The following is a 24,888-nucleotide window of genomic DNA, read 5'->3' as shown; positions in this document are numbered from 1 at the left end:
GTGGTTGATCCCCAAAGCCTGTCAGTGTTTGAGACATGGACAGTGCCCTTAATAACTTGGTCAGCCCTGAATTGGTCAGGCAGCTGAATTAGATAATTAATTGTAGGTTCCTTCCAACTGAAAGAGTCTTTTCAATTTTATTCTGTGAGAAGTGGAGTTCTGAGGAAAAAAAGGTCTGATTTTTTTGTGTGTATGTTTGCAGAGAGGAGTCCAAGAGATCAACATGGTGATGTGAGGGAAGACACAGAGGTAGAGTCTTCTTGAGAGGAATGGGCTTTGCAGATTTGAAATGAAAGGTCCAGTTGTAAAATACTAGCTGCAGCATAAAACAGTTGAACTTTTGCCCACTGTTTTACATCTAAGTTCCCACACATCAGCTTCCTTGCATTAGTAAGGTTTTCTTGCTGTGCTGTGGCAAGAAAGGTAGAGCTTCCAGTTAGGGAAACAACCTCTTTGTATCCCATTGCCATTTTCCATTCTTACTACCCAGGAGTGCCCAAGATCACCCTGAAGGCTGCAGTTTCTTTAACACCAATCCCTGCTGTTACTTGGACAGAAAGAAGGAAAAATGGAAAAAAAAATAATGCCTGTTTTAATCTTGGGTCTTACCTGCTAATGGTGTTTGTAGTAGTTCCTCACAGAATGGATGCTTGATGTGGCTTACAGCCATAGGATTTTAATGGTGCTGTGTAAACTTATCAAGTGTCCAAAGCTAAGCAATCTCATATGTGACAAGTGGTGATAGGAGAGAGAAAAAGCCAGGTTCTCTTTGGATTGTAGTAGGTGATACTCCTTAGATGCTGAGAGGTGCTGATCAGACTGCTCCTGTCCTTCAGATAAGGTAAATCTTCCTTCTGATAGCTTTTCAAATTGATTCCTTCAAGTGAGCAATCTCTGCTGGCCTCAGTCCCTATATATATTTCTTAAAGATTTAATAGGGAACATACTTCTAAAATTTGTGAAAATCCAAGTTTAGAAGCATTATTTCATTCTTCTGCAGGACAATGTCTTAAATCAGAATAGTCCTGGTAAGTCAGCTATATGATTTGAAATTATGCAGTTGAATTTCAGAGTCTAGAAGTGTGAAGTCTGGACTTGCACAGATAAGAAGTGGGAACTAATACACACTGATCCTGAAAAGCACATGGAGAATAATGATACTTACTATAATGTAAATATAGATTGTATAATACTGCTGCCATTCTTTTTCTGGGATATGTTAGCAGGAGATACATACAGCATCTGGATAATTTTTCTCTGTTCCTGTTACTGAGGAGAACTCTGCTGGATATTGTCTCTAGCTTTGGACATTGTATTTTTGAAAAATACTGATAAATCGTGAGGGAAATTAGTAGAAGGCAGTGGGAATGGTATTAGGAAAAAAGCTTTATGAGAAAAGATTAATGGAATTAGGTTTGCTCAATCTAGAAGAGTGGTGATAATTGAGGGATTTAGACAATCTTCAGCTGAGTAAGGGATTCTCAAATGGAGATGTTTTTTGTATTGCCCTGAGAAGCAGAGAGAAGTATCCTTGTGGAAGATACTGAGTAGTGGTTTTGTGTCGAGTAAGAAATATAGCTGAAACTTCATCTGTGTTAGCTTGTAATAATCTTTGGTTCTCAAAGTATGAACAGTTAGCTTGATTTTTTGGTTTTTAATGAAATGTAAAATGAAGATTGGGTAGGATCAGTTAGGATCAGTTCAGCCCATTTTCAATATCTCGACTGTAATTTAGTCACTGCCACATTTTTACTTAAAATATTAGAATAATTAACAGCTTCATAGCCCTTGGCTCCTGTTTCAGAATTCTGGCAAGTGGTTGTCAATGTTCAGATCAATCTAAGCTAATTGGCTTAGTAGTAAATCAGTGGTTTAGCATTAATCTGCATTAAGGTAGCATCGTTTAGAGCAACTGAATTCACCTCTGTAGGGTTCCCTGCTCCTTCTCCTAAATTCTTTGTTATCTGTAATCCAATAAACAAGAATGAAATTGCAGTTCCTACTGTTAATAGGCGCTAGCAAGAAAGGTGAGCTAAATCAGCTGTAAATTCAAAGAAATAATGAAAATGTTGTCATTTCCTCTGTGGTGTGTAAATTGGCAATAGCAGCAGTGTGAAGATTGTAAGGGAAATTGAGGCAAAGATCTCCCCTGCTCTGTAACTCCATAATGCCAGTGGGTGCTCTGGCTGGAACGGGCACATTTTGGCTACTTCCCCTGTGTTGTTTATAGGGAGTCCTGCTTTTGTTCTGTATCTGATGGAGACTTCCTCTCTTGTGTCCGTCATCTGCAGTTGCATAACCTTGGTATTTTAATCAAACAACCCAGAGAGAAGTGCCCTCCCCTTCCTGGGCAGGGTTGCAGCAGGACAGCAGGGGTGGCTCCCCTCCAGATCTGCAAGGGGCAGGAGAGAGGGGTGCCCTCCTCCTGTGGTCTGAGGTGCTCAGAGCCGACACGGCCTCTTGCAGGCAGGACAGATTCAAGTCAATCTGAAATGGAAGCTGCCTCCAACCTGAAGAAGTTCTAGGCTTTCTGACAGTGGATAAAACACTGGCGGCACTAGGGTGGGAAAAAGAGAGGTGGAAATCGTTTCTTCTCATCTGAAAGCTGTTCCTTGGTCTTGCTCTGCTTATCCAAAAGGTGAAATTGTGGCAAAATTTCTGAGCAGAGAGAAGGGTGTAGGAAATGGCCGTTCTCACTCACTGCAGCTTTGACTTTGCAGCATGGAGGGAGTGGAATAGGAGTGGGAGAGAGGCTTGGTATCTGGCTTCCCTTGCTTAATGCACTCCCATACGTCCCTTATGCATGGGTTGAGGAAAAGATGAATGCTAATGGCTGTTGGCTCCTTCTTCTCCTTCATGCCTGAGAAGTGGGGTTGTCTCTTTGTATACAGAGATCTTAGAAGTGGCTCTTAGTTTGAGATGCTTGGTAGATCTCTGTGGTCAAATAGTTAATGGGAGGAGCAAGGAGGAAAGGGAATCAGGAATGTTCTTCACCCAGGTCATGCAGACACAGGGCAGCTGAGAGGAAAAGAAAACAATATTAAACGGATAATTGTGATTACAGTTTTTGCGTTACCCTGCTCTAAATTTTTTGGGTTATTTTCCTTTAAAGAGTGAGTCTTTATGGTGGGATGCAGAAACATGTGGGACCAGGGGATGCTCATCGCTGATTTGTTACCATGTGAATTAGATGGTGCAGCTGTCTGTGGAGTTTTCAATGTAAAACATGGAAACATTAAACTGTAAAATGCAAAACCACAAACCATACTAGCTTATCCGTATACATCGGTACTTGGAAGATGCCATATTGTTTATTTTTTAAGTTGGCAAACTCGTCTTTAAAATATGTGACTCTTTCCTATGAAGCAGCAGCAAAACAGCTTTTATAGTTGTCTCAGAAATTCCAGTTGGTGCAGAAGTTGGAATCAGTTATGCATACTCTCAATTTGTTGTATGTCTGCTTAATACTTTTATGATGATCCTACTATTGAAATGGCAACAAATAATTTAAGAGAAAAGTTCAAATATGTAAAGTTTTTCCATGCTGAAACAAGTCACCTCCCTAGCTAGCAGATAGAATCACAGCCACAAATAGAAAAATTCCAGAAGCTGGAGTAAGGTGATAAAAATTTATTTGGTGTAAAATTTTGTTGGAATATATTAATATTACACTACGTAGCCAAATTGTATTTACTTAGATAGCATCTTTTTAGTTTTCTCTGAGGTCCTTTGTTGTTCATTTGATAGGACACTGGACTGGCAAATCCTTGTTGGGAGAGATACATCTGCAGGGCAGATTCAGGTGCCTCTTTTGAGAGTCCTATTTATGGTTTAGTATGGAATCAGAAGAGGAGGAATTTGTCATTTGGCACAGTGACAATTGATGTAAGGGTGGTATGTCTCCAATGCCCACCTCGTGGGTTGCCTCATCCCAAGGCACCATGGACTTGTGGCCTGCTTTGCTGGATGTCATATAGTTGAGGCAAACACTAAAGGTTAGTGCTTAGTGGAGAGACTGTCACATCTCTCAGCACTGCAAAACAAAGAACTTGTTGCTTTACTCTGCAAATTAACTGATTGGCAGGAAGCTGCTTCGATCTGGTGTTGCATGGACCTCTCAGGGAGAAGTTCTTAAGACTAGAGAGTCTTTACAGCATTCCTGCTGATTTCACTGAGCCAAAAAATCCCAAGACAGGCTGTGCGGTTTGTTCTGCATGGTTAATCCAATTCTGAAGTGGATTTTCAATATCAAATCTCCTTAACCTTAGACATGCACAGTAAAGGATGACACTTTCATGTGTGCTTTCCTGTTGGGGATTCCTGCCTTCGTGCAATTTTCAGCAGTAACTGTGGTGACTGTCAGTGAAGGTTATAATATTTTTATCAGCAAAAGTATTGGTTGTGATAATGATTTAGCTCAATAAATTCAGTTTATAGCAGGTGAATAGTGATGATTTTATATGGTAGTTTTAAAAAAATTACAAAGTTTAAACCACTGTCTGTACTCATCTTACTGTACCACATCTCAATTTAATTCCAGCTATGTCTGCATACTGTAAAAGTTCACACAGGTGTGAAGAAAGCATGATCTTCTTTCTGAGCATTAGCAATAGCATAAGCTGTTTGGAAGCCAGTTGTTACATCAATAACATAAATGTGTGTTCAGAGATAAATGTTTATACATACTTGCAGTCAGAAGATTTACCCATTTGCATATTTTTGGAGTATATTATATTATATATACTGGCAAAGCAGTATAATGTAACCATTTTTTCTCATCTGTTTCTAAAGATAATGTGAAGGTTTCAGGTGCTTTTTTACATAACTGTTTGTGTTAAGCTTCTTATTATTTAGAACAGACAAGTATGCTAGTTTCTTATTTTGTTTTGCAACAGATTAGACTAGTTTTACTATTTATATTTTGCAGACTATTACTGTTCTACATAATAGCAGCCTATTAAGAAAATCCTGCTTTCAAGAATCTCAGAAAATCAGATTTTGTTTTAAGAGATCCAGACCTTTTAACAGATCACAACCTCACAAATGTTTTATTCCTGAGGAGTCTGATTTGAAAGAACACAAAATTATTCTATTTCTAAAAAAAGCACTAAACCCCCAAATCCTGGCAAATCAGAACGATTACACTATGCATTTTACTGAATCAAGTGATTGATGTATTTGCTGAATTTTAATTTTGTTTACTCTGAAAGAAAGATGATGTGATTTTAAACACCAATATTACCTACTGATGATGTTGAAAATGGCATGACACAGGTACAAGGAAAAGCCCAGCACAGCAGAAAGGTAGTGGTTAGAATCCAGGCCATCAGGCATTATTTGCTTGAAGATCAATCTTATCAGTAGGGACAATGTGATCCCAAGGTGAAGGATGGCAGGACCATAGGATGTGCTGAGAAAGAACCATATTCCTCTAGACTGTTTAAAACTTGTGATAGGGCAATGTAGAGGGTCTATGGTGGGGAGGTCAATCTGTGGGGCCTTCACAGCTCCCTAACTTCCTGCTGGTTCCACACAGGGCAGTGTGGTGATGGATGAGGGTGAGGAGGGCTTGGCAGCCTCAGGCCATTGCACAAGCTGCAGGATGAAGTTGTTACAGAGCAAAAACTGTGTGGAGGGTTGGAAAGGCTCGAGGATGACTTACAGAAGAACTTCTCCTGCAGGCGTGGAAGACTCGGGGTACACCTGGTGTGGGGAACAGTTCTGTCAGGTACTGCCTGAATTCTGCTCACTGAGTTCTGGTGAATCTGGAGAACTCCACCAGCACCATCAGCTTTCCCAGTCAGTTGCCTGCCTGGTTCTTTGCTGCAATCCTGCAGGAGCACTGCTGCTCGAGCTGATTCCGAAAGATGGAAAATGGGCCAGCTGTCTGAGTGGCTGAAGGAGAGACATCAGGTCGCTGGAGGAGGGTGTGGCCAGGAGAAACAGAAGTCAGGAAATACTTAATATGTAGCTTTTGAGAATGCTGAAACTGGGATCTGTAGGCTTGCCCATTAGCTGGGTCACAGGGCTTTTGCAAGAAATCCCATATTGACATTATTGGTTTTTGTCTGAGCAGGCACGGTAAGTCAGGGTAACAATTAGAGCAGGTCACAAGAGAGTGGCATTTCCTTCCTGGAGAAGGGAGCATTTTGCAAAATGCTGTAATGGAGACTTCATAGAAGTGATGGTTCTCAGTTGACCTAGGCTGGACAGTGGTTAAGCTGTGGAAGCCTGGGGCAGCCTTTCTTGTCAAAACTGTTTGTTCCAGGCTTTTTGCTGGAAGCAAGAACATTAAACAGATAATATTTTCCTGGATATTATTTAATGGAACAACTTCTCCCCTTTCCTGTTCTGTTTTCTACCTGCCTTTCCCCCTCATTTCTTTCTGAACAGGAGATATCAGTCAGTTTTGAAGAAATTATACAAAAACTGTGTGCTGATACTTCTAAGCCATGATCTCATCTGTGAAGAATGAATGCAAGATAAAAATATGAACACCAGCTTTTAAAATGAGAATAACAAACCTTAAATCGTAGCTAAACTGCTTAGTATCTTACTCATACTTTTTCAATACTATCAAAGTACAATGAAAAGCAAAACAAATTGGTTTAACTCTTTCCCCTTGTGGAGTGATCTCCATATGGCTCTCATGCCTCTCGCTGAATGCACAAGATATTTTTCACCAGCAACATGAGCATGTTGTTTAGCTGTAGTGTACTCTTTGTGACTCTTCCACCCACACTGTGCTCAAGGGAGACTCTATTTAGCTTGTACAGCGCAAAAGGTATTTAAAGAAAAAGTTATTTTGCTTTCCTTTGAAATAGGCACTTCTAAATAACAATAAGTGCCAGGGGATTGTTTCTAGAATGCTGTCTATTCCTTTTTCATCTCTAGTTTAGGATATCTGAGTAGATTCTGAGTTGTACAGCAGGGTAAAAATTTTAGCCTTGACTTAAGACAATGAGATTAAAACCAAAAACCATCCTGGTGTAAAGAGATTTTATTCACAATACTAAGGTCTCCTCTTCATATGTCTTTACTCTGGAGTAGATTATATTTGACTCCTAAATCTCCAGCATAATTTACTGCAGCCTGTATTTTTAAATTTCATTTTACGTGCATGCTGCTGTAGTCTACCACTGCAGCTCTCCTGGCTGAACGATGTGAGATACAGCAGTGCTAATCTCTAGCACATGTGAAAAATGGAGGAATGTACTCAGAGAACAGAAAGTCCACATACCAACAAGCAGCTTCTGTGTCAGCAGCTGCTGGAACAGAAAAATGAATGATCATCATTGCAAGCCTGTTGAGAGTGTCTGAGGATCACAGGAAGGGGTTAACAGCATCCCTGGGTATGTGTCCATAGGCACACTCTGCACATCCAATCAAATATTTATGAATGAAGGTCAGATGTGCCCCTTTCAGGAGGCTGTCCCCTAACTGTTTACAAAATACAGCTTGAAAAAGAACACGGCCAGGTTGAGTTACAACCTGACATCTCTGATGTGTCAGAAATGTGACGTAACGGCTTATGCCTCCGTGTTGGTGGGGTTCAGCCCAGCTCCCCACTTGAGCCTCAAATGCTATTAATAGTAACACACTGAGTCATAGAAGCAAGAATGTCAGACTGCCTGTGCTGTGCTGCTCTTACACGTTGGACTGCTAACAATAGAAATCCAGCCTAGATTTGTCAGAATAGAATAACTATTTTTTTCCATGCATGTGCCTGTATCTCTGGTGCTCTCTCTCTCTCACTCTCTTAGTGATTTATTTATTGAAGAATGTTACTGAATAAGAGATACCTTACGGATGAGGCAGACTGACTTGTTTAATTTGCTCCTGTTATTCTGGGTGGCATTTGTACAAAACATCTAGAATTTATTTACTGCAAATATTTTTAACACTGTGTGCGTGGTCTGATTTTTTTGCAGCAGGTATCAGCCATCTGCTGCTCTGTCTGGCTGATGCCTACAGCTTGTTTCTTTACATTAATATCTCTGTCCCTACGTAGAGTAGCATGGAGAAGGAATTCCCTTGTGGAGGTGTGAGCACTGTAAATATAGAGTGCAGTATTAATGTAATTTCACTTCCATCATGTAACATAAAGCACATTTTGCACTGAGCTGTGGTCAAGTTGAAGCTTTTGCTCAATGAGTCTGTCCATAATTTAGCCCAAAATATCTTTATATTTGACCCAGTTCTCTGCTACTGAGATCACCTCTGTCTTTGACAAGTCAGTTCATTTCCATTTGCCATTTTCTCTGCCTTTAAACCACAAATACTAAAATTTACTCTCTAGGCAAAGGCATGAATGACATAGGTTTAGTTTGGGGAAGTCACTGGTGGCTAGCTAAAATGAGGAATTAATAGTAGTAGTGATAGAGGTTCTCCAAAATCTTGATGCTGACAGTATGTATGTGTCATTTTGTATTTATTTGTGGTTTAAGGGGTATTCAGGATTTTGATTAGTCATATTTCCAATCTTTTCTTCATAACTGGGAATAAAAGTATGCTTGTAAAAGAAAAGCTTTGTTTCTCCTGACTCTGACCTGCATCTTTTAATAGAAGGCAGAACCTTGCTGTATGATGATGAGACTTGACAATATTCTAAAGGGTTGGTTTGTTTGTTTTTCAGCATTAGTTTATTGACCAGTCTTTTCTCAGTAGAGTTTAGTGCCTGGAAAACCATAAATTGGAAGGTCAGTTTGATGCCCAGATTCAACACTGGTGCTTTGTCTTGTTGGGGATGTGTTGGGGGGTGAAATTCCCGTATCAGTGCTGCTGTTTCAATACACTTCCATCTTCTGCCTTCTCAGTTCCATGAGTACCTGTGGCTATCATCTGCAAAGGAACAGCTTAGGAGGAGTTATAATTTACAATTATTTAGTTTTGCAGAATACAGCACTTAACTTTGACTCACAGCAAAAATTTGTCTGTGGCACTGCCTGGCTATGCTTCAGAACCCAGGTGCTCACTGAGCAGTGGCAGTTCTTTTTATTATTTTTATTGTTATTTGAAGTAGAGAATAGATAGGCATTCCCATCTTCCACAGGCTGTATGTTACCCTCATCTGTTCTATGGTCAGTAGGCATTGAGAGACCATTTATTAGCATGTTTTGTGGTCTAGTAATTGCTTTAAAGCTAAATCCGGGAGTGGATAAACTGCTCACCACAGAAAAGCCACTGTGCTGCAGCCTGCCTCAGCACTTGCCTGTGCTCATCTTTGTTTCCCCTCTTGATCCTGGCTCAGTTTGAGTAAATAAAATAATAGGAAACTCATAAATACCACTTTATCTTTGTGTGTGCGTTGGAACAGCTCTCCTGCTCTCCCTCACATCTCCCTTGCAGCCTCTTGCCAGTCATTCGGGAGCAAATTACAGCGGCAGCTCGGCTGTGCGAGGGCAGAGGAATGCAAGGTGGTGTCAGGGGCTGGAGATGAGGGACGCTGGAATCCAGCATTTGTTCCCCAGCGGCAGCTGTAGCTGGTTCTTTCAACACAAGGGGCAGAATGCACGGGCAGGGGATGAGCTGCCATTAGCCATCGGAACAGACCACAGTGGAAGATAAGAGGCACAAGAAGGAAGGAGACAGTGATGAGCAATCGGACCTGATCAGACCTTGTGGGAAATCTGACCAGGGGAGATTATTATCTGGAATAAGCTGCCTTTTTTCTTTTTCTTTTTTTTTTTTTTAAATCCACCTCAGCCAAACACTGCTGGAAAAGAGATTGTGTTTAAATTACTTAAGCTAATTCTTGCTGCTTCCACTACGAAGAAAAATTGTTTGCCATGGTGAAAGAAGAAGGTAATTATGTTTATTGATAGACTGGAGCTGAAAGCTAATGTGCCAGCCACAGTCACCTGAGGTTTAAACCTTCACATTTAAGATGTGCATGCTGTGATTGGCAGTTGTTGTTTTCCTTTCTATAAAAATGGTGTGTGAAACCCTGCAGTGGATTGCATTGGTTATCCCTGTACCTGCTTTAATAAGGGTAGAATCTGGAACACACCTAATTTAGTGTGTCTGCACAGCAGGCTCCCTTCTGTGTGTACATGTTTGTTTGGGGTTTTTTTTCTGTGATTTAACCCAAGTTGACAGTTCTTTACCTGTATTTGCTACAGTTCAAGTAGTTTTGACCACTGAGGCAGCTAGTTTAACATTTTAAAGATAAACATTGATATACTCAATTCTGGACTTGAGAGGGCATATTTTAAATTTTAATGGATAAATGGATTATATGAGATTTTGCAAATTGCTTGAATTTTGCAGCAGTAAATTAGGTATCAGTTTCAGTTGCCTGTAAGTAACATTTTAAGACTCCTACAGAAGAATTTGCTAGTTTAAAGAGTTTAGAAATGGTTGTGGGGTCTTTCCTTGCAGTAATACTGGTCTGTGTCATTTATTGTATTATTAAGATGTGAGATACATTCTGAGTTGTATTTGAGTGTACTGGATGTGGTTTGGGGACATAACATTATCACAGATAGATTCAGACTCAGTCTCTTTTTCTGTGAAGAGGGGCGTCTGTGTTCTTTACTTTGGAGGACTCTCTAAAAATAATGTGGAGTAAATTCAAACCAGGGAAGAAACAGAAATAAGAAGTAGTAATGCTGAGTAAGAGTGAGCAGTTTTGCAGCTTTGAACACCCATGCTAAGACTTTTTTTTAATGTTGTAAATAAAAAGTGAGTGCAATTAGCTTCACAGATGTTTAGATTGAGGAGAGCAGGACAAATGCCTCGTATATGACAAATGCCTGCCACAGTGTGTTGTTCATATCAGGAGGATTGTGGTCATAACCATTGTCCAGTCTATTGATAATTTTTGTTGATGAAAGGCAGTGACCCAGCATAAATTTTATTGGCTACTTAGTAGGTTTGGGATCCCTTATTTCAGATTTACAGGATTATTTTTATAGTGTCAGTCATGAACTGATGACCCAGTATCAGTAAGCCACACCAGGGATGGTTTAAATAGGAATTTCACCCCAAATCCTGGAAAGTGCAGGTTTCAGAATCATTTGAATGAACTATGTCAGTCATCTTTTCAGAAAAATAAGTGTATTATCATTCAGTTTATCATAACTGCTGCTTGTTTTCTAAGATGCATTTTAAAACAGGACTGCTGGTTTTCTTGAAGTGTACATAAATCATGGGTAGCATGTGTTGGTTGGTCCTTTTATATGTTTCTGTCTCCTCCCCCAGCTGATGTTCAATTGGTTATATTCCCTGTGTTACGTGGGGCTGTACCTGAGGAATACTCAGTGAATTCAATTTTAGCATCTTACACCATGAGAGCTGTCATTTACCTGTAACAAAATTAAAACAAGCCCATCGTTTTTGTAAAAAATGGGAGACAAAAAAATTCATAGAATGGCAGGAAAAGTTGACAATGAATGGTTGAAAATCTGCAAAAGACTTGTGTTTAAATTGCTTCCTTTCCCCCTCCCCACCAAGTTTAATGCATTATTTACAATGGCTGTTTATATTGATGTTGGATATAAATATTTTTTTTCCTGTTCCCAGAGATAATGGACTAAAATAGCTAAATGCTCTCTCTAGTTTTGGAGTGCAATTACTGATATTTTGTATCTCATGCCTGCAGTGGGAGAAAGGATGGTATCTGTTAAATATTTTGATTTTATACATTATTACTTTCATAATTTCCCCAACAATTTTTTTAACTCTTTTATTTCTGCCTCAATTTTCTTTTTCCTGTTTCTTGGTGGGCTTTTTTTGTTGCTTCGTTTCTTTCTTTGGGTTTTTGTTTTGTCTTGGTTCGTTTTTCTTTTTTTTTTCCTCCTCTGCTTTAGTCAGAAGGTCAGGAGTTATTACTATAAAAGTCACTCTCTACGGTGATACTCTTGCAAAATGCAGTCAGTACAATATAGCTGGTACCCTCCCTTCCAGCCACTGCCTGAACTATGGTTTGAACAGGCTGAAAATGCAGTTCAGTCCAGTGTGATTTCATAGACATGTTAAGTAGGCACTGGAGGGGCTGGTTTCAGCTAGAAAAATGCAACTCCACTGAATTGCAAAACGGTTGGTAACAGTTTTTAGGAAATTAGCATGCTTCATTATGCTCATATTGTGTCTGCCTGGTTAGTTCATACACAAAAAAAATCCTGAGGCCAGGGTGTTTTCTGCTGACACCAAACAGCGCTTCCTAAATTATGTCTGATACCACATTTTCATGTCCCTGTGTACTTAGCTATTTCCAATTATGAGCCCTTATTATCTAGTTACTCAGCTAAATTATTATCACTGTGCTGCATCCAAGGGCGACTTTCTCTCTTCGTATCCTTTAACAGAAGGAAAGTTTACATGTGCATATGTGTGTCTTGTCATTAATTCTCTCTGGCAATTTAAAGCCTATGTTGGATAATCTGCATTCTTGCTGCTTCTATGTTGAGGTCAGTGTGTGGGTTGTGAGCCTGCAAGCCAGGTTTCTGTGTGATACAAGTGTTGCAGCTTCATTTTTGCCCCCATTAGTTCACATGAGCTGAGGATTTTGCCCTGATTCTTGATTTCTTGAGTAGTTAATGAGAAGGCTGTCCTGGCATTCAAGTGCTAGTCTGTGAAAGCATATTGGTAATCAGCTTTGTACCTGATGAGATCTTGGGCAGGATCGTCCATGGGCAAACCTATGAAAGTGGATTAGTAGCTGTTCATGCCATGCTGCTGCATGCTTGGAAGGATAAAAGGAGAAAGGATGAAGGGTTGAAGATTTTTTGCATTAGAGAAGGGGGCACAGAGGCTTAATGATTTCTGTTCTTCTTACACTGATTCTGCTGAAGGGAAGGTGCTGGCACCTACTGGGTACAAAGTTGCAGTGAGCTTGATCATGTCTCCATGTTCTCACAACTTCTCTGTAGGTGTTCACTGGTGCTGGCTTTCCCAGGAAGGCACACAGAAGGTGCAGGTCACCGAAATGGTATCATATTTCCTGTATCATTTGGCCCATGGTCTAGTTCAGGCTTGCAGAGAGATTTTGTCCTCTGTTGTTTTTATTTCGCTTTTGATAAAGCATGACAGTGATACATCTTCAGGTTATGACCAAGAGGACTGGTTTTATGCTTCCAGTAGCTCCAACCTTCTTCTCTTCCATTTGCCAATACCAAGAGTTGTGAGTCCCCAAAGGAGCTTTTGGTCTTTTTCTTTTGTTGTAATGGAACTGCTTTAGATGGGATTTTCCTTGAAGAGTATACAAATGTTACCTGTCTGCTAATTTCAAGGTGTTCTCTCTTGGGAACTTTGTGTCTCCAGTGCTCTGTGTATTTGTAGGCTTAGCATTTATTCCCTGTGTTAATCAAGAAAATGTTGAGTAATGGGACTTGGGTCCTAACACCGTCTCAGTGTCATGGTTGATAAAGAAATGTAGTCTCGGTTTGAACTCATGACTTTGGAACTTTTTAACCCCAGGTGACCTGGGAAAGTCTCCAGGTTTGTTGCTTTTGGAGCACATGACAAGATTATGCAATCACACATTGGCAGGGGGAGGACTGGGGTTTTCTTTTTGCTTCAGTTTACTTAGTTTCAAATTTGGTTCTGCTTTGCTTTGCAGTTTGCTTTTGGGGCTGGGCATTTGGGCTTTTTTTTTTTTTTTTTTTTTTTTTTTTTTTTTTTGGTTAAGGGCATGTGCTGCCTTGTACAAGACGCAGAAAAGGCTTTTTTTAAATATACATAATAGTAGATGTTTAAAAAAACCACTTGTAGTTAAAGTACTAAACAACAGAACAGTTTTGTGTTAGAGGCTCTTAAGGTGACCTTGGGGAGGTAATTTGATCTCTCCTTGTGTTAATCTGTAAAATGAGGGTAAGAACATTCCTCCTGTCTCCCTTGATTATTTGAATTAGAGGTCTTTGGAGCAGAGAGTTTCTTTTACCTTGTTTCACAGCTCTGACAAGGCAATCTTAGTGTTGTGATTTCACTACTTCAACTTGTAAAAAAAAAAAAAAAAAGAAAATCCAGTGTTATGTGATTATCTTGTAAACATCTTATTACTTTTTAAAGGCAACGGAATTGTAAAGGAATTATGTTTCTATTGGCACATTTATGGCATTGCTTTTCTGTACTTTCTCTTTCTAAATTTATTTTTAATATTAGGTTTCAAATTGCAGTTCTGGTGTGCAGCATTGATACTGAGAGAAACAAAAATAACCAGGGAGGTGCCAGCTCAGGCACTGCATGTTTACTGGAGATTTTACTTTTTTTTTTAAATAGTGCTTAGTTCACATGAGGGTACAAATGCTCATATCCAAAGAGTTGGGCAAGCACAGTGTGCAGTCCTACCATGCCTGACCACTTCCAATGTTTCCCAGTAGCAGAATTCCATACATTCCTTGCATCCCAGCTGTGTGTAGGAGCCAGCTCTCTGAAGATGTGATGGCAGATATTTTATACTGAGAAATGGAAGAACTTTTGCTATTGATCTCACTGGAGGGGAGGGCTTAGAGGGTTTAGTCATTAAATTTGAGACCATGGGAGTTCATGGGTTCAGGGGGTGGTACAGGCAGCCCTTCCTCCAACTGAAACAGTGAGTGGTGTGAGAAAAAAACCCCAGTTTCGAGAAGGGGAGGTTCAATCAATTTCATTTTCTCACAATTAACAAAGTTCTTATCACTGATTCTGGTTTTGAAGATAAAAGCAAGCAAGCACATGCTCAGAGAAACACACCTGAGGTTCTCTGTGGAGAGTTCTCCTTCCCCTTGCTGGTCTCCAGTCCCTGTCACTCACTATCCTCAGCACCTTTGGTGAGGCGTGGGTGGTGCAGCAGACTGGTACCAGTCCATTGCTGCTCCTTTCATTGTGTTGCTCCTTTTTCCTTACCCAGTTATTTCCACATGGCCACAGTCCTTTTGGAGTTGTACTTCCTCCTGAGTCTCTTCTTGGGGCAGCTACTTTGCCTTGGCATTTCTCCTGCCCTGCTGACCTTCCTGCTCCAGCATAATTTTTGTTTCTCTTCACTGTGCTTTAGTGTCTTCTCTCTCCTGGGCAATCTGTGCCAGTGCACAGTGAAGTGCTCTGGTATCTCTCTCGTGTCTCCTGCTGTTTGTCCTTTCAATCTTTACCACCTGTTGGTATGTCCGTGTTTTTGCAGAGGTTCTCTGGGCTCCTCTGGTTCTGTTTTGATGTGCAATGGGTCAGTTTTATCATTTGCTGAACTGGTTGGACCAACAGTGACCTGCACAATCCCATCCTTGGCCACCTCCTACACAAGTCATCACTGCAGCACCATCACTACCAAAGCCCTGCTGGTTATGGTGAATACAATTGAGTGGAATAAAAAATTGTATGGTTGCTTCCCTTGGATGAGAATTCAAAAGGCAATGCTTTTATAGATAGAGTCTTGGCATAGTAAAATTGTTTAAAAATACATTAAGCTAGGGCAGAGAAATGTTTTTCCAAAGGGGAGGTAGGAATCTTGGTAGAAAAGAATTTGCAAGGTAGGATGATAATTTGTCCTGCTACGGTAGGAGAGTCAATTATTTTTGTAGAAAAATTAATGGATGCCATGGGAAAAGAAGAAGTTCCACTAATCAAAATGTCTTGTGCCCTTTGGGTGGGAGAAGCCAGGGAACAGGATTTTTTTTTTTTTTTTTTCCTGGGGGCAATCCATAACTAATTTAAAAAGGATTATTTATAACAAAATTGGTTTTCCACCTAGAGGACAGTCAGTATCCCCAAAAGAATGATTAATCCTTGCCTTCGTTGAGCCTGGATAACTTTCAGGCTCACTAGGGATCTGTCTAAGGAGAACACTTAGGCATTGTCTTAAGCCTGTTCTGTTCAGCAGAGTGTCTTGTTGAGTCTAATTGAATCACTGGGATTTAAAGCTAAGTAAGTGCTTCAGTGTTGCCTCAAAGTTGGACCCAATTTTTGGAGGCTGTGTGACGTTTTTGAAAAAAAATCATGTATTTTATTAATGGTGGTCATTTTGTGTTGTGTGTTAGCTACACTGTTCTGTAAGATACAACAATGAGAGAAATAATTCCAGATTTTATATGGGCTGATCATAAAGTGATATGAACCCAGCAATGATAGAAGCCTTGTGTCAATCAATCATGTACATTATCTGCTATTAATGCCAGCTGTTCAGAAGTGAAAGATGGTTGCTCTTATGCTATACAAGAGAATAATAGGCAAGGTTCTATAAACAGTGTCAGCAGGGTGGGTAACTCCGTAATTCCCACTCAGTGCTGTTAGTAGCACTTCAGTATCACACATGTCAGTATAATCTACATAGCAGTATTGTGGAACCTTGCTTTAGTTGAGGATCTGGTTCAGAAGCAGGATCTTAAAATGATATCAAATAAAGAAGTGATCCAAATAGAAATGAAGCCTTGCAGAACTTATTACTGCTGGATCGAACAAGAGTTGATGAATTACTTGTGTGTTCAAAGAAGCCGTTGCGTTTGTATTTTCTTTTCTCCAAAGGCACCTCAAAACAGGATTTGATGGATTTGAGGATTTGCTATCCAGCAGTTAAAATGCTAGCCAGAGGAACAGGCTATGTTTAGGGGTACTGTACTGGTCAGGGCTTTCCCTGTGATAGTCCTATTACCATATAATGGTGACACTTGATGGTCTTTAGGAGCACAGTTATTTATTGTTGAAATAACACACCTCAGAAACTGACTTCTATGCTGCAATGTTTTTAAGGTCTAGGTGCCAACATGGGCAATTCAGCACAGGGCAGTGCCTCTGAAATGTCTGGTTTATCAGCTCTGTATGTGGCAAACTAACCCGGGAGTCAGGAGCCCTGTGAAGACTTATGTTGCTCATTTCTGTGGCTGTCTAGTTTTAGTCTGAGGCTGTGCAGCTCAGTCTTTAGAAATGCCAGAAGTGAGGGTGGTACTGAATGATGAGCATTTACAAGATCCTTGATTGAAGGAGAGTTTCTAAGCACGGGGCACAGAGCTTCTGTGGTTTAAAGGGGTTGGCTGAGGACAGGTCTCTGCGAGGATCTTGTGCAAAACCCTTGGGGAGATTCCTGGTGGCAAGTGAGGGGAGATTTTACTACAGATTCTGTTTTGAAAGCATCTGGGAGACCACTGACTTAAGTAGGTCAGTGTTCCTCCTCAGATAATCTCGGGTAAACAGTGAGGGAATTGATTTTTTAAATTAGCATTTTTATATTGACTTACTTCAGAAGGGAATTTAATTCATTTTACTGTATGGAATACTCATGCAGCCTCAAAAAAGGATGCATAGGGGAACTGTGACAAGTTTATTGCTGGAATCCCTACATGGGATGCTGTTTGGGTAGCTGAGAGGCCTGACAGACATTCGAGTGCTATTGTGGGTAACCACCACTCATCAGTAAGCCAGAATTTCCATGTTGTCTGGAAAAAGCAATTGTTTTTTCTGCTAACTTCAGCAACTTGCTTTCATGTAGCCTTGAGGATCCTTAAGGATTTGCACTGAATAATTTGACACTTCTGTTTTATTCATTGTTGTGAGTAAGGTTTTGATATTGGACTTGATGATCTTTGTGGTTGCTTTCCACCTCAGACTATTCTGTGATATTTTTTTTAAGATAGAGACATCAAGTGATGGGTATGAGATGGTTGCTCAGAGTATGCTGAGGAGCTCTTGAATTTCTAATTACCTCTATCCTATGTTTGAAAAAAAATCACTCTTTTGAAATAGTGGATGATCCTCTTGTGTCTGTCAGATGTGTTGAAGGCATAACTCAGAATTTTCTGCCATTTACAAGGCTTACAAACAGTTACTACATGTTAGAGACTTGCAGATGTTGGGTGTGAGAAGCAGATGTTTAGCATGATCTTCCAGCCCTTCAGAAAGGAGTTTCGAAGGGTCAGTTGGTTATCTTGAGATACTGTCCCTCAGTAAGTTGGTTCTGGAACCAAGTGCAGAGAACCTTTGTGGATGTGATGAAGATCAAGAAAAGCATTCTCAGAACATCAGATAAGAGAGTCTGAGCTCACTCCCTCTTTATCACCCAATTTTTATGGTGATCTGTCATGTGAAAAATTACTCTGTACTAATGTAGAAATATGGCAGACTAAATTCACTTTGTGCTTCTTCCCTTTGGCTTGCTAACCACTAATCAGCAATCCATCTGTTAACAATCATGTTGAGTAATGCAGGAATGCAGGTTTTGATTCAAAGACTGGCTTGGCTTAGTCAACATTTGTTTGATCATCATCTGTTTCTCAGCGTGTCTTAGTTTGCTGCATACTTCATTGCAAGATTAGTGCCTTTTCTTTACTGAAAAGAGTTTTAAAACTCCCTATTGCTTTTTCTGTTTGAGCTTAAAACAACTCCTGACCATACTCAGTTAAGAAGCTGTTAATGACTCTTCTTTGAAAGGATTATAGTTTTTCTCGAACAAATATAAATGTAATAATTTTGTCAAGTCCTTTTGTTCCTGCTAAGTATAGATGATGCTCTAGAATGTGCTTTTGTTCACCTGCCAAGTGATCAAAGGCAAACATGTGGACAGACATGGCAGAAGTTCCTCCTTGCTGCTATTTTAGAGAATGACAAACTCTTCTAAATAGGCTCTGGTGCTTTTGTGTTGAGAAGAGCGTCAATAAAGCTGCTGCAGTTTCACTGGATTGCAGAGCTGAGTTAGCACTAAGGTGTGTTTCCACCTGACAAGCTGAGAAAGTGCTCAGGCTCCTGGTGGGTCCAAAGCAAGAGCAGGATATCCCAAGGTTCCTATTCAGCCATAAGGGCCTACCCAGTCAGATTCATGCATTGTCATCAAGAAACTGTGAAAATTTTACACTAAGGCTATAGACTGTCAGAATCTGTGGTGAAATCCTCAGTGTGTCCAGGTAAGGATGTAATCCCTAAATAAACACGAGCAAATTTTCTTCATCTCTCAACCACTATCAAAGGCTTGGAAAACTGGATCCACCAAACACATTTCTTTTAATTGCAGAACCATCACAGTTACACTGTTTTATTTTGTATATGTGGTAGAAGGTGATCCCTTTTCAGATAGGATCAAGCAGGTGCTGGTGTTAAATATTTCACTTAATACTGAACCATTCATATGCATAAATCTTTATGGGGCTGAGGCCTTAGGGCCTAATCTTGCATGCTGTTCTGTGGGGAATTAATTGCAGTATCAAAGCTCTAGACAGCAGAAGAGGGATGGGAGTAGGATAGGAAACAGCAGAGAAAATACAGAGAAAATGAGCATGTTTGCACTTGTGTTCTGAAACAATGAAACAAATGTGATTTTTTTCATGCTGTATTTTAAAGCTCATTATTTCCTCACCTTTTTACACATTTGTGTGTGTGGCATAAAGCTTTTTATTTTTTTTTTGTAAATAACGTAGGAGTTGTCTCACATTGATTTCAAATTACAGTTACTAATATTTTGAGTTTCTACCTAGCACTCATATCTCTAAATTTTTATATTTCATCCTGTTAGCTGCATTAGCTTTATCCATGGGTTATGTTACCTAAAAATAGGAAGGTATTTAAATACTGGTTTTCTTACTCAAAAATAATGTATGCTTCATCTTTTATTTTTAAAATTTGCTTTCTGGTGTTGAAGCCTTTACATCCTATTTTCATGCAATAAGTTTGATATCTTTGCTTAAAACATTTTCTCAATTTTTTTTTTAGGAACTACCCTAGGTTACCATTCTAATTTACTAGTTAAACTTGTAAATGTCTTTATAGGTTATTTTTCCTTTGAAAAATCTATTTTTCAAGGAAGCAACACACCTGTTTTCTAGGCTGGACATGGTGCCACATCTTCTGCTTAGCATTTTGTGAAAATCTTTTAGTTGCTGCAGAACCTGCCAAGAGATGTGGAGGATGGGGTGGAGGGAATGGATACCAATCTGTTCATTACTGTCTTGTAGTCAGCCCCACATCTGGCCATGAGATGCTATTTTGAAGATCGATAGCTCTGGTGTACTTTGTTCATTGTAGCTGAAGAACTGAGGCTGAGAAGCATTGGTTGTGATGAGAATTGAATTGGACACATAAGAAAAGTGTCAGTTTTTCTTAGGTCTTCTCTTTATAGAAGAAGTAGAGAGTCAGACCAGAGACAGAGGACTGGGGGATTGGCAATAATTCTTTCTGGATCTAAACCAGAGCAGACTTGGGCTGCGCTATCCCTCTTTACATGACTCTCTCTCGTAATCCTTCTTCCCTGTGCTTCCCCTTTTCTGAGCTCTTAATTCTATCCTGCCAACACCCCCGAAGAAGGAGTGTGAGGTAAAATGGGGGAGAGTGTCTGGAGCCTTGTGCTGTCACTGGGCACACTGGGCAGCCCAGCGTGCTCTCACGTGGGTGTGAGTGCCACACATCACCATGATCAGAGCACTGACTTCTGCAGAAAGAGCTGCTGTGCTGCCATGGTCCTATTTGCATCTGCTGTTTGCAGAAGCAGATGAATTGTAAGGGGAAAATGATAATACTTTTTAGGAAAATGTAAGAAAACATTTAAAAATTATGGCAAAAAGCTACCAAGTTTAAGATTTTTTTTTTCTGCCTTGTTTTAAAAATAGCTATTCTGGGTATCTATAGACAGCACAAATGGTTTTAAGACAAACTGGCACACTGTAGGAGTGATACAGATAAATTTGCAGGAAGAAAAGCTTTATAATGATTCTTCAGATCTGATTTGAATAGCAGTAGTATGAGCTATCTACAGCCTAGGATTTTCCCTTAGGCTTTCTCATACATGTGTAGGCAAGCAGCTCACTAGTATCTCTTTATGGGAGTGCCTCCTTCCAGGATTTCCTGGAATTCCTGAAGATCCCTGTCAGATACCTGTGGCTAATGGCTGCAGTAATATCTTTATCAGTCCCTGGCAGCTGGGAGGTTTGATTTTCGTCTCAGTCACTGCTTGGTCACCTTACCTGATAGGATTCTTATAGATTTGAGATTCAAGAACTGAGTCTGCAGATAAGCAAAATGACACTGCATTTTTCACCCTTCCTTTTAAATAGGTATTTCAGCAACTCCTTGAGTCTCCACTGTGCTGGGGTTTTACAAAAGAGGAATTCCTTGGAGACTGTATGGGCTATAGACAGACAGGCTTTACAAACCAGGGGTTACAGACAGTTATCTCAGAGACAAACACAAAGGATGGGAGAAAATTACTTCTCCTCTCTTTACAACAGAGCATGGAGAAGAAGTGATAAGGCAGATTCCATTCTTGAACTTGATTCTTTGGTGTCCCTCCAGCATCTCTCAGCCCAGAACACACTTTTTCCCAGCTTGTCATCCTGTGCACAGTGCCCACCTGCCTGCCTCTATCCTGTCCCAAGCAAGGGGCTGCACAGTTGGATTAACAGTGGAGCTGCTTGGCAGCATCAGACAATGAGGAAATTTTATTTTTAAACTTTCAAGTTTTGAACTGCAAATCCTGTAAATTAGTTTAAGAAATAGTAGCCTCCAAGGCCATATCAGGTAATACAGAGGAGGGCAGAGAGAGAGTTGTCTTGTAGAAAGCTTTGGTTGCATTTACTGCCTTGGCAATCTCTAGCACAGTCATCTTACTTTTATTCCTGAAAGCAGAAAGCAGTGAGGAAATTTTAAAACTAGGCTAGCAAAAAACTGTTTCACACCATTACATCTGTGCTTTATTTTTCCTCCTTAATAGTTCAGTCTTCAGCCAAGAAAACACAGCAGCCAGTTGAAAATAAGCATTTCAGAGCATGCTGTCTGTGTCAGGCCACTCTTAAAGATGTAAGGGACAAAGCTGTGACATTCTGAGAATCCCCCTGCCCAGGCTGCAATGGGCACAGACTGTTCTCAGTGCTCTGCAACAGAGCCCAGAGGCTGTGGAGCTACAAGTCATAGAGATTCTGTATCCTGGCACAAAGCTTGAAGCTACACATTCTACAGCATGGGTAGTGTTGACTGAGCATTGCTTCAGGTTTATTTGTGGAGGTATCTGTGCAAATGGAAAAATGATAAAAATTCCCTTTTAAAAGAGCAGTAGCCCATATCCTCTTATTTAAATAGAGGAAGCTCTTTTTTTATTGCAGTTTAAAGTAGAACTGAACTAAAAATAATTTTTGTGACTCCACCTTGCAGCATTCCCATAGCAAGGTGTTTCCCAGAAGCTTTTCTGACTTCCAGTAAAAAGCCAAGGTACTTCCTGGCTTGCAGCAGATACATGGTGTCTTGCCAGCAAGAATCTGCAGCTAAGAATCCCTTAGCCTGAGTCTTTGATTTCCTAACAGTTCTGTGTTCAGGGAGAGAATCATCAATAAAGGCTGCAGTATTTATTTTCATTGTTTTCTTTATTTCATTATTCAACTACATACTCTTCAGGTAGTTGCTGTAATTTCCATTTCAGAAAGGTTTGTTGAGGTCTAATTTCTAGCTGATGCAACAAAACATAATTGTTTTTAAACCCTCATACAATGATCTGCTCTACAGAAAACACCGTGACAGAACAGTTTTCAACTTTGCACAGCGAACTAAGTCTTTAGTTTTGCTCAGAAAATGCCTTTGGTTTCTCATTTGAATATTGGGTTGTGGTATTTTTATATCTCCTTTCCAATTATTTCTTTGCAGGTCTGGGATTATTTTGAGATGTTTAGATAAAATGCAGTAACAAGTACTCTCAAGCTGTTAGAGTTGCTTTGAATTTACATCAATACAGTGCAGTTGCAAAACGTAATGAAATCGACATTGCATGATTCACAAGGAAACATAAGGAATGACAAAAATAATGTTGATATGTCTGCAGAGCGATGTGAGCACAAAGCAACACTCCAGTGACAAAGACTGTTTTCCTCACAGATGAAGGTGCTATTGATTTTTTTTTTCTATTCTTTTTATTTCTCCCTGACTTAAATTATGTAATCCAGACTTCCCAGTTGTCCCAGTCAGTGTATGTGTTACTCTGGGTAAATGGGATATTTAATGGGACATCGATTTGTCTTATTTGAAACCTAAATGAGTTTAAGAAAGCATTAATTATTCATTGATTATTCATTTTAGCTAGTCTTGAAAGCAGGAGTGGAAGTCAGCCTACCTTGTCTTGAAAAGTTCTTTGTGTATCTCTGACCAGAGATTTTGTTCATTAATTTTAAAAAAAGTCTTCAGGCAGTTCCCAGCAGTCTTACACAAAAGCACCCATGCACCTTGTCCTACTGGTTGGGCTAAACTGGGATCTGACAGGCTTCGTGTGGAGACAGGTGTCAGTTCACATCCATGCATTGGAACTGGCAAACACTTAACCTGTGTTTATGTTCCACACCCATGCTGTGAGCATGCACTTTGTGGTGTGAAGACAATTCTGAGCCCTGGTACTGAACCAAGAACATGAGTGACTCTCTTCGGTGCTTCTGTGACTCTTTCCATCCCAGTACCTGGGAACCTTGTCACGGTATTTATTCTCACAGTAGGCTGAGGTTAACATTGCTGTTGCACCCAGTTTACAGTCACAGACACTGAAGACAGAGAGAAACTAAAACATTCAGATAACTTAATTTTAAGCTGCTAAGTCCCAGGCTCAGTGACTTAGCTGAACTCAACTGTATGGCTTCATTCCTTTCGGGTTAGGGGATGTCATCCAAAGAGCCCAGATATCTGTCGTGGAGCAGTCGTTGGACTCTGGGTTATCTGGATTCTTAATTAATGTCCTATCACTGATTATACTGTCTGGAGTTTGTTGTAATTGTCTTAGACATGATCTAGAGTTGCCTTATTGCATCATATGCAGTCCATGATGCCTGAGAAGATATCCTGTAGTTGATGTGGGGAGGGTTGGTGCAGGCAGAGCCTGAAATATGGACTCTCTCGAGGTGTGAAATCCCTGAACCCAGCTCCTGACTCACCTTTTCAGACCCAGAGCAGCTTACAGTTGACATGTCCAGTGAGCTGGCTGGACTTCAGTCAGAAACATTTCAATAAGCTGCTTGTAAAGGTATTTCTCTTTCTTTTTCTTTAATTCCCTGTTCTGTCCTCACTGGTAACTATAAAAGGTCACCTCTGCCACTGAAAAGCCTTGTGTGTATTGCATATATCCAAAGGAAAAAGCTTACAAGCAATTCCTTACAGGAGGGCCAAAGTCAATTACTCAGTTTTGACCTACAATGCCAAATGGAGGCCAGTAAGACAAGGCCCATAATTAGCTTCACTTAAGAGATCAGCCTGGAAACAGCAACTAACAGTATTTGTATTAATTTAAATGGCTTAAAAGGCAGAACTGGAAAGAAGGTGCATCATTGGACCAGTGTTGAAAACAGTTATTGACTGTCTTGTAAAGAGCAAAGGCTTTTGTTACAGATCAATACCAGAAGATCTGGAACTTGGTATGCAAAATGTCAGGGTGTCCTACACAAGTGAGGTGGAAAAAGCAGAATGTTGCAGGTACAGATTTCACATTGCACCGTATAAATCCTAGGCAACGTTTTCCCAAATCCTTGATCCAGTTCCTCTTGTGAGCAACTTTAAAAGTCCATACTGTGAACTTTTCTTCAGCTGACACCAGGCCCATTTCAGGGTGTCTGGATCTGAGAGGGAATTTTGCTTATAATAATTTAATTTGTTTGCACTTATCTCTATGTTTGTCTCTCATTCTTTCTTCCTTTCCTTCTTTCTTTCCTTCTTTCCTATGTGTGTCGTTGGCTGCCAGTTAATAGTTTTGTTTGTAAGAATAATAACTGCCACTCCAGAAGTAGTATTGCATTGCAGACTATTAGATGAGGTTCACCCAAGGTAAGGCATTCAGTGAGCTTTTACTTCACTGGAGCTGCTAATCGAAATACTGGTTGGCATTACCGGCTGAATTCTGTTCACCAGGATGGGCTGAATAACTGCTCTGGGGAAATAGTTTAAGTGAGGCTACCAGAGAAGGAGATATTAAGAACTTTGAGCTTGGGTAGAGAAGAATTCAGCCATTTTCTTTGACGTTTGGGGTGGGAGATGTGAGTG

At 40.1% G+C, this 24,888-nt stretch overlaps 1 protein-coding gene across 20 annotated transcripts in view; it reads left to right on the top strand.

The window, feature by feature from the left end:
• The window catches only part of ABLIM1 (actin binding LIM protein 1), a 193,680-nt gene that overhangs the window by 66,323 nt on the left and 102,469 nt on the right, over positions 1–24,888 (top strand). Inside the window, exon 1 of one of the 20 annotated variants that reach the window (XM_042019392.1) lies at positions 9,400–9,804. The exons of the other annotated variants lie outside the window; for them this stretch is intronic. Within the exon in view, the coding sequence (XP_041875326.1) occupies positions 9,789–9,804 (16 nt within the window). The 5' untranslated portion in view covers positions 9,400–9,788. Of the gene's footprint in view, positions 1–9,399; positions 9,805–24,888 lie in introns of those variants that run through there. 20 annotated transcript variants of the gene reach the window in all.

The sequence above is a fragment of the Corvus kubaryi genome, unplaced genomic scaffold (genome assembly GCF_017639235.1).
Source record: "Corvus kubaryi isolate FWS band 111438036 unplaced genomic scaffold, C.kubaryi_AGA036_p1.0 138, whole genome shotgun sequence".
Taxonomy (NCBI): domain Eukaryota; kingdom Metazoa; phylum Chordata; class Aves; order Passeriformes; family Corvidae; genus Corvus; species Corvus kubaryi.
Note: the sequence above shows the minus strand (reverse complement) of the source record. Positions and strands in the feature narration are given on the sequence as shown.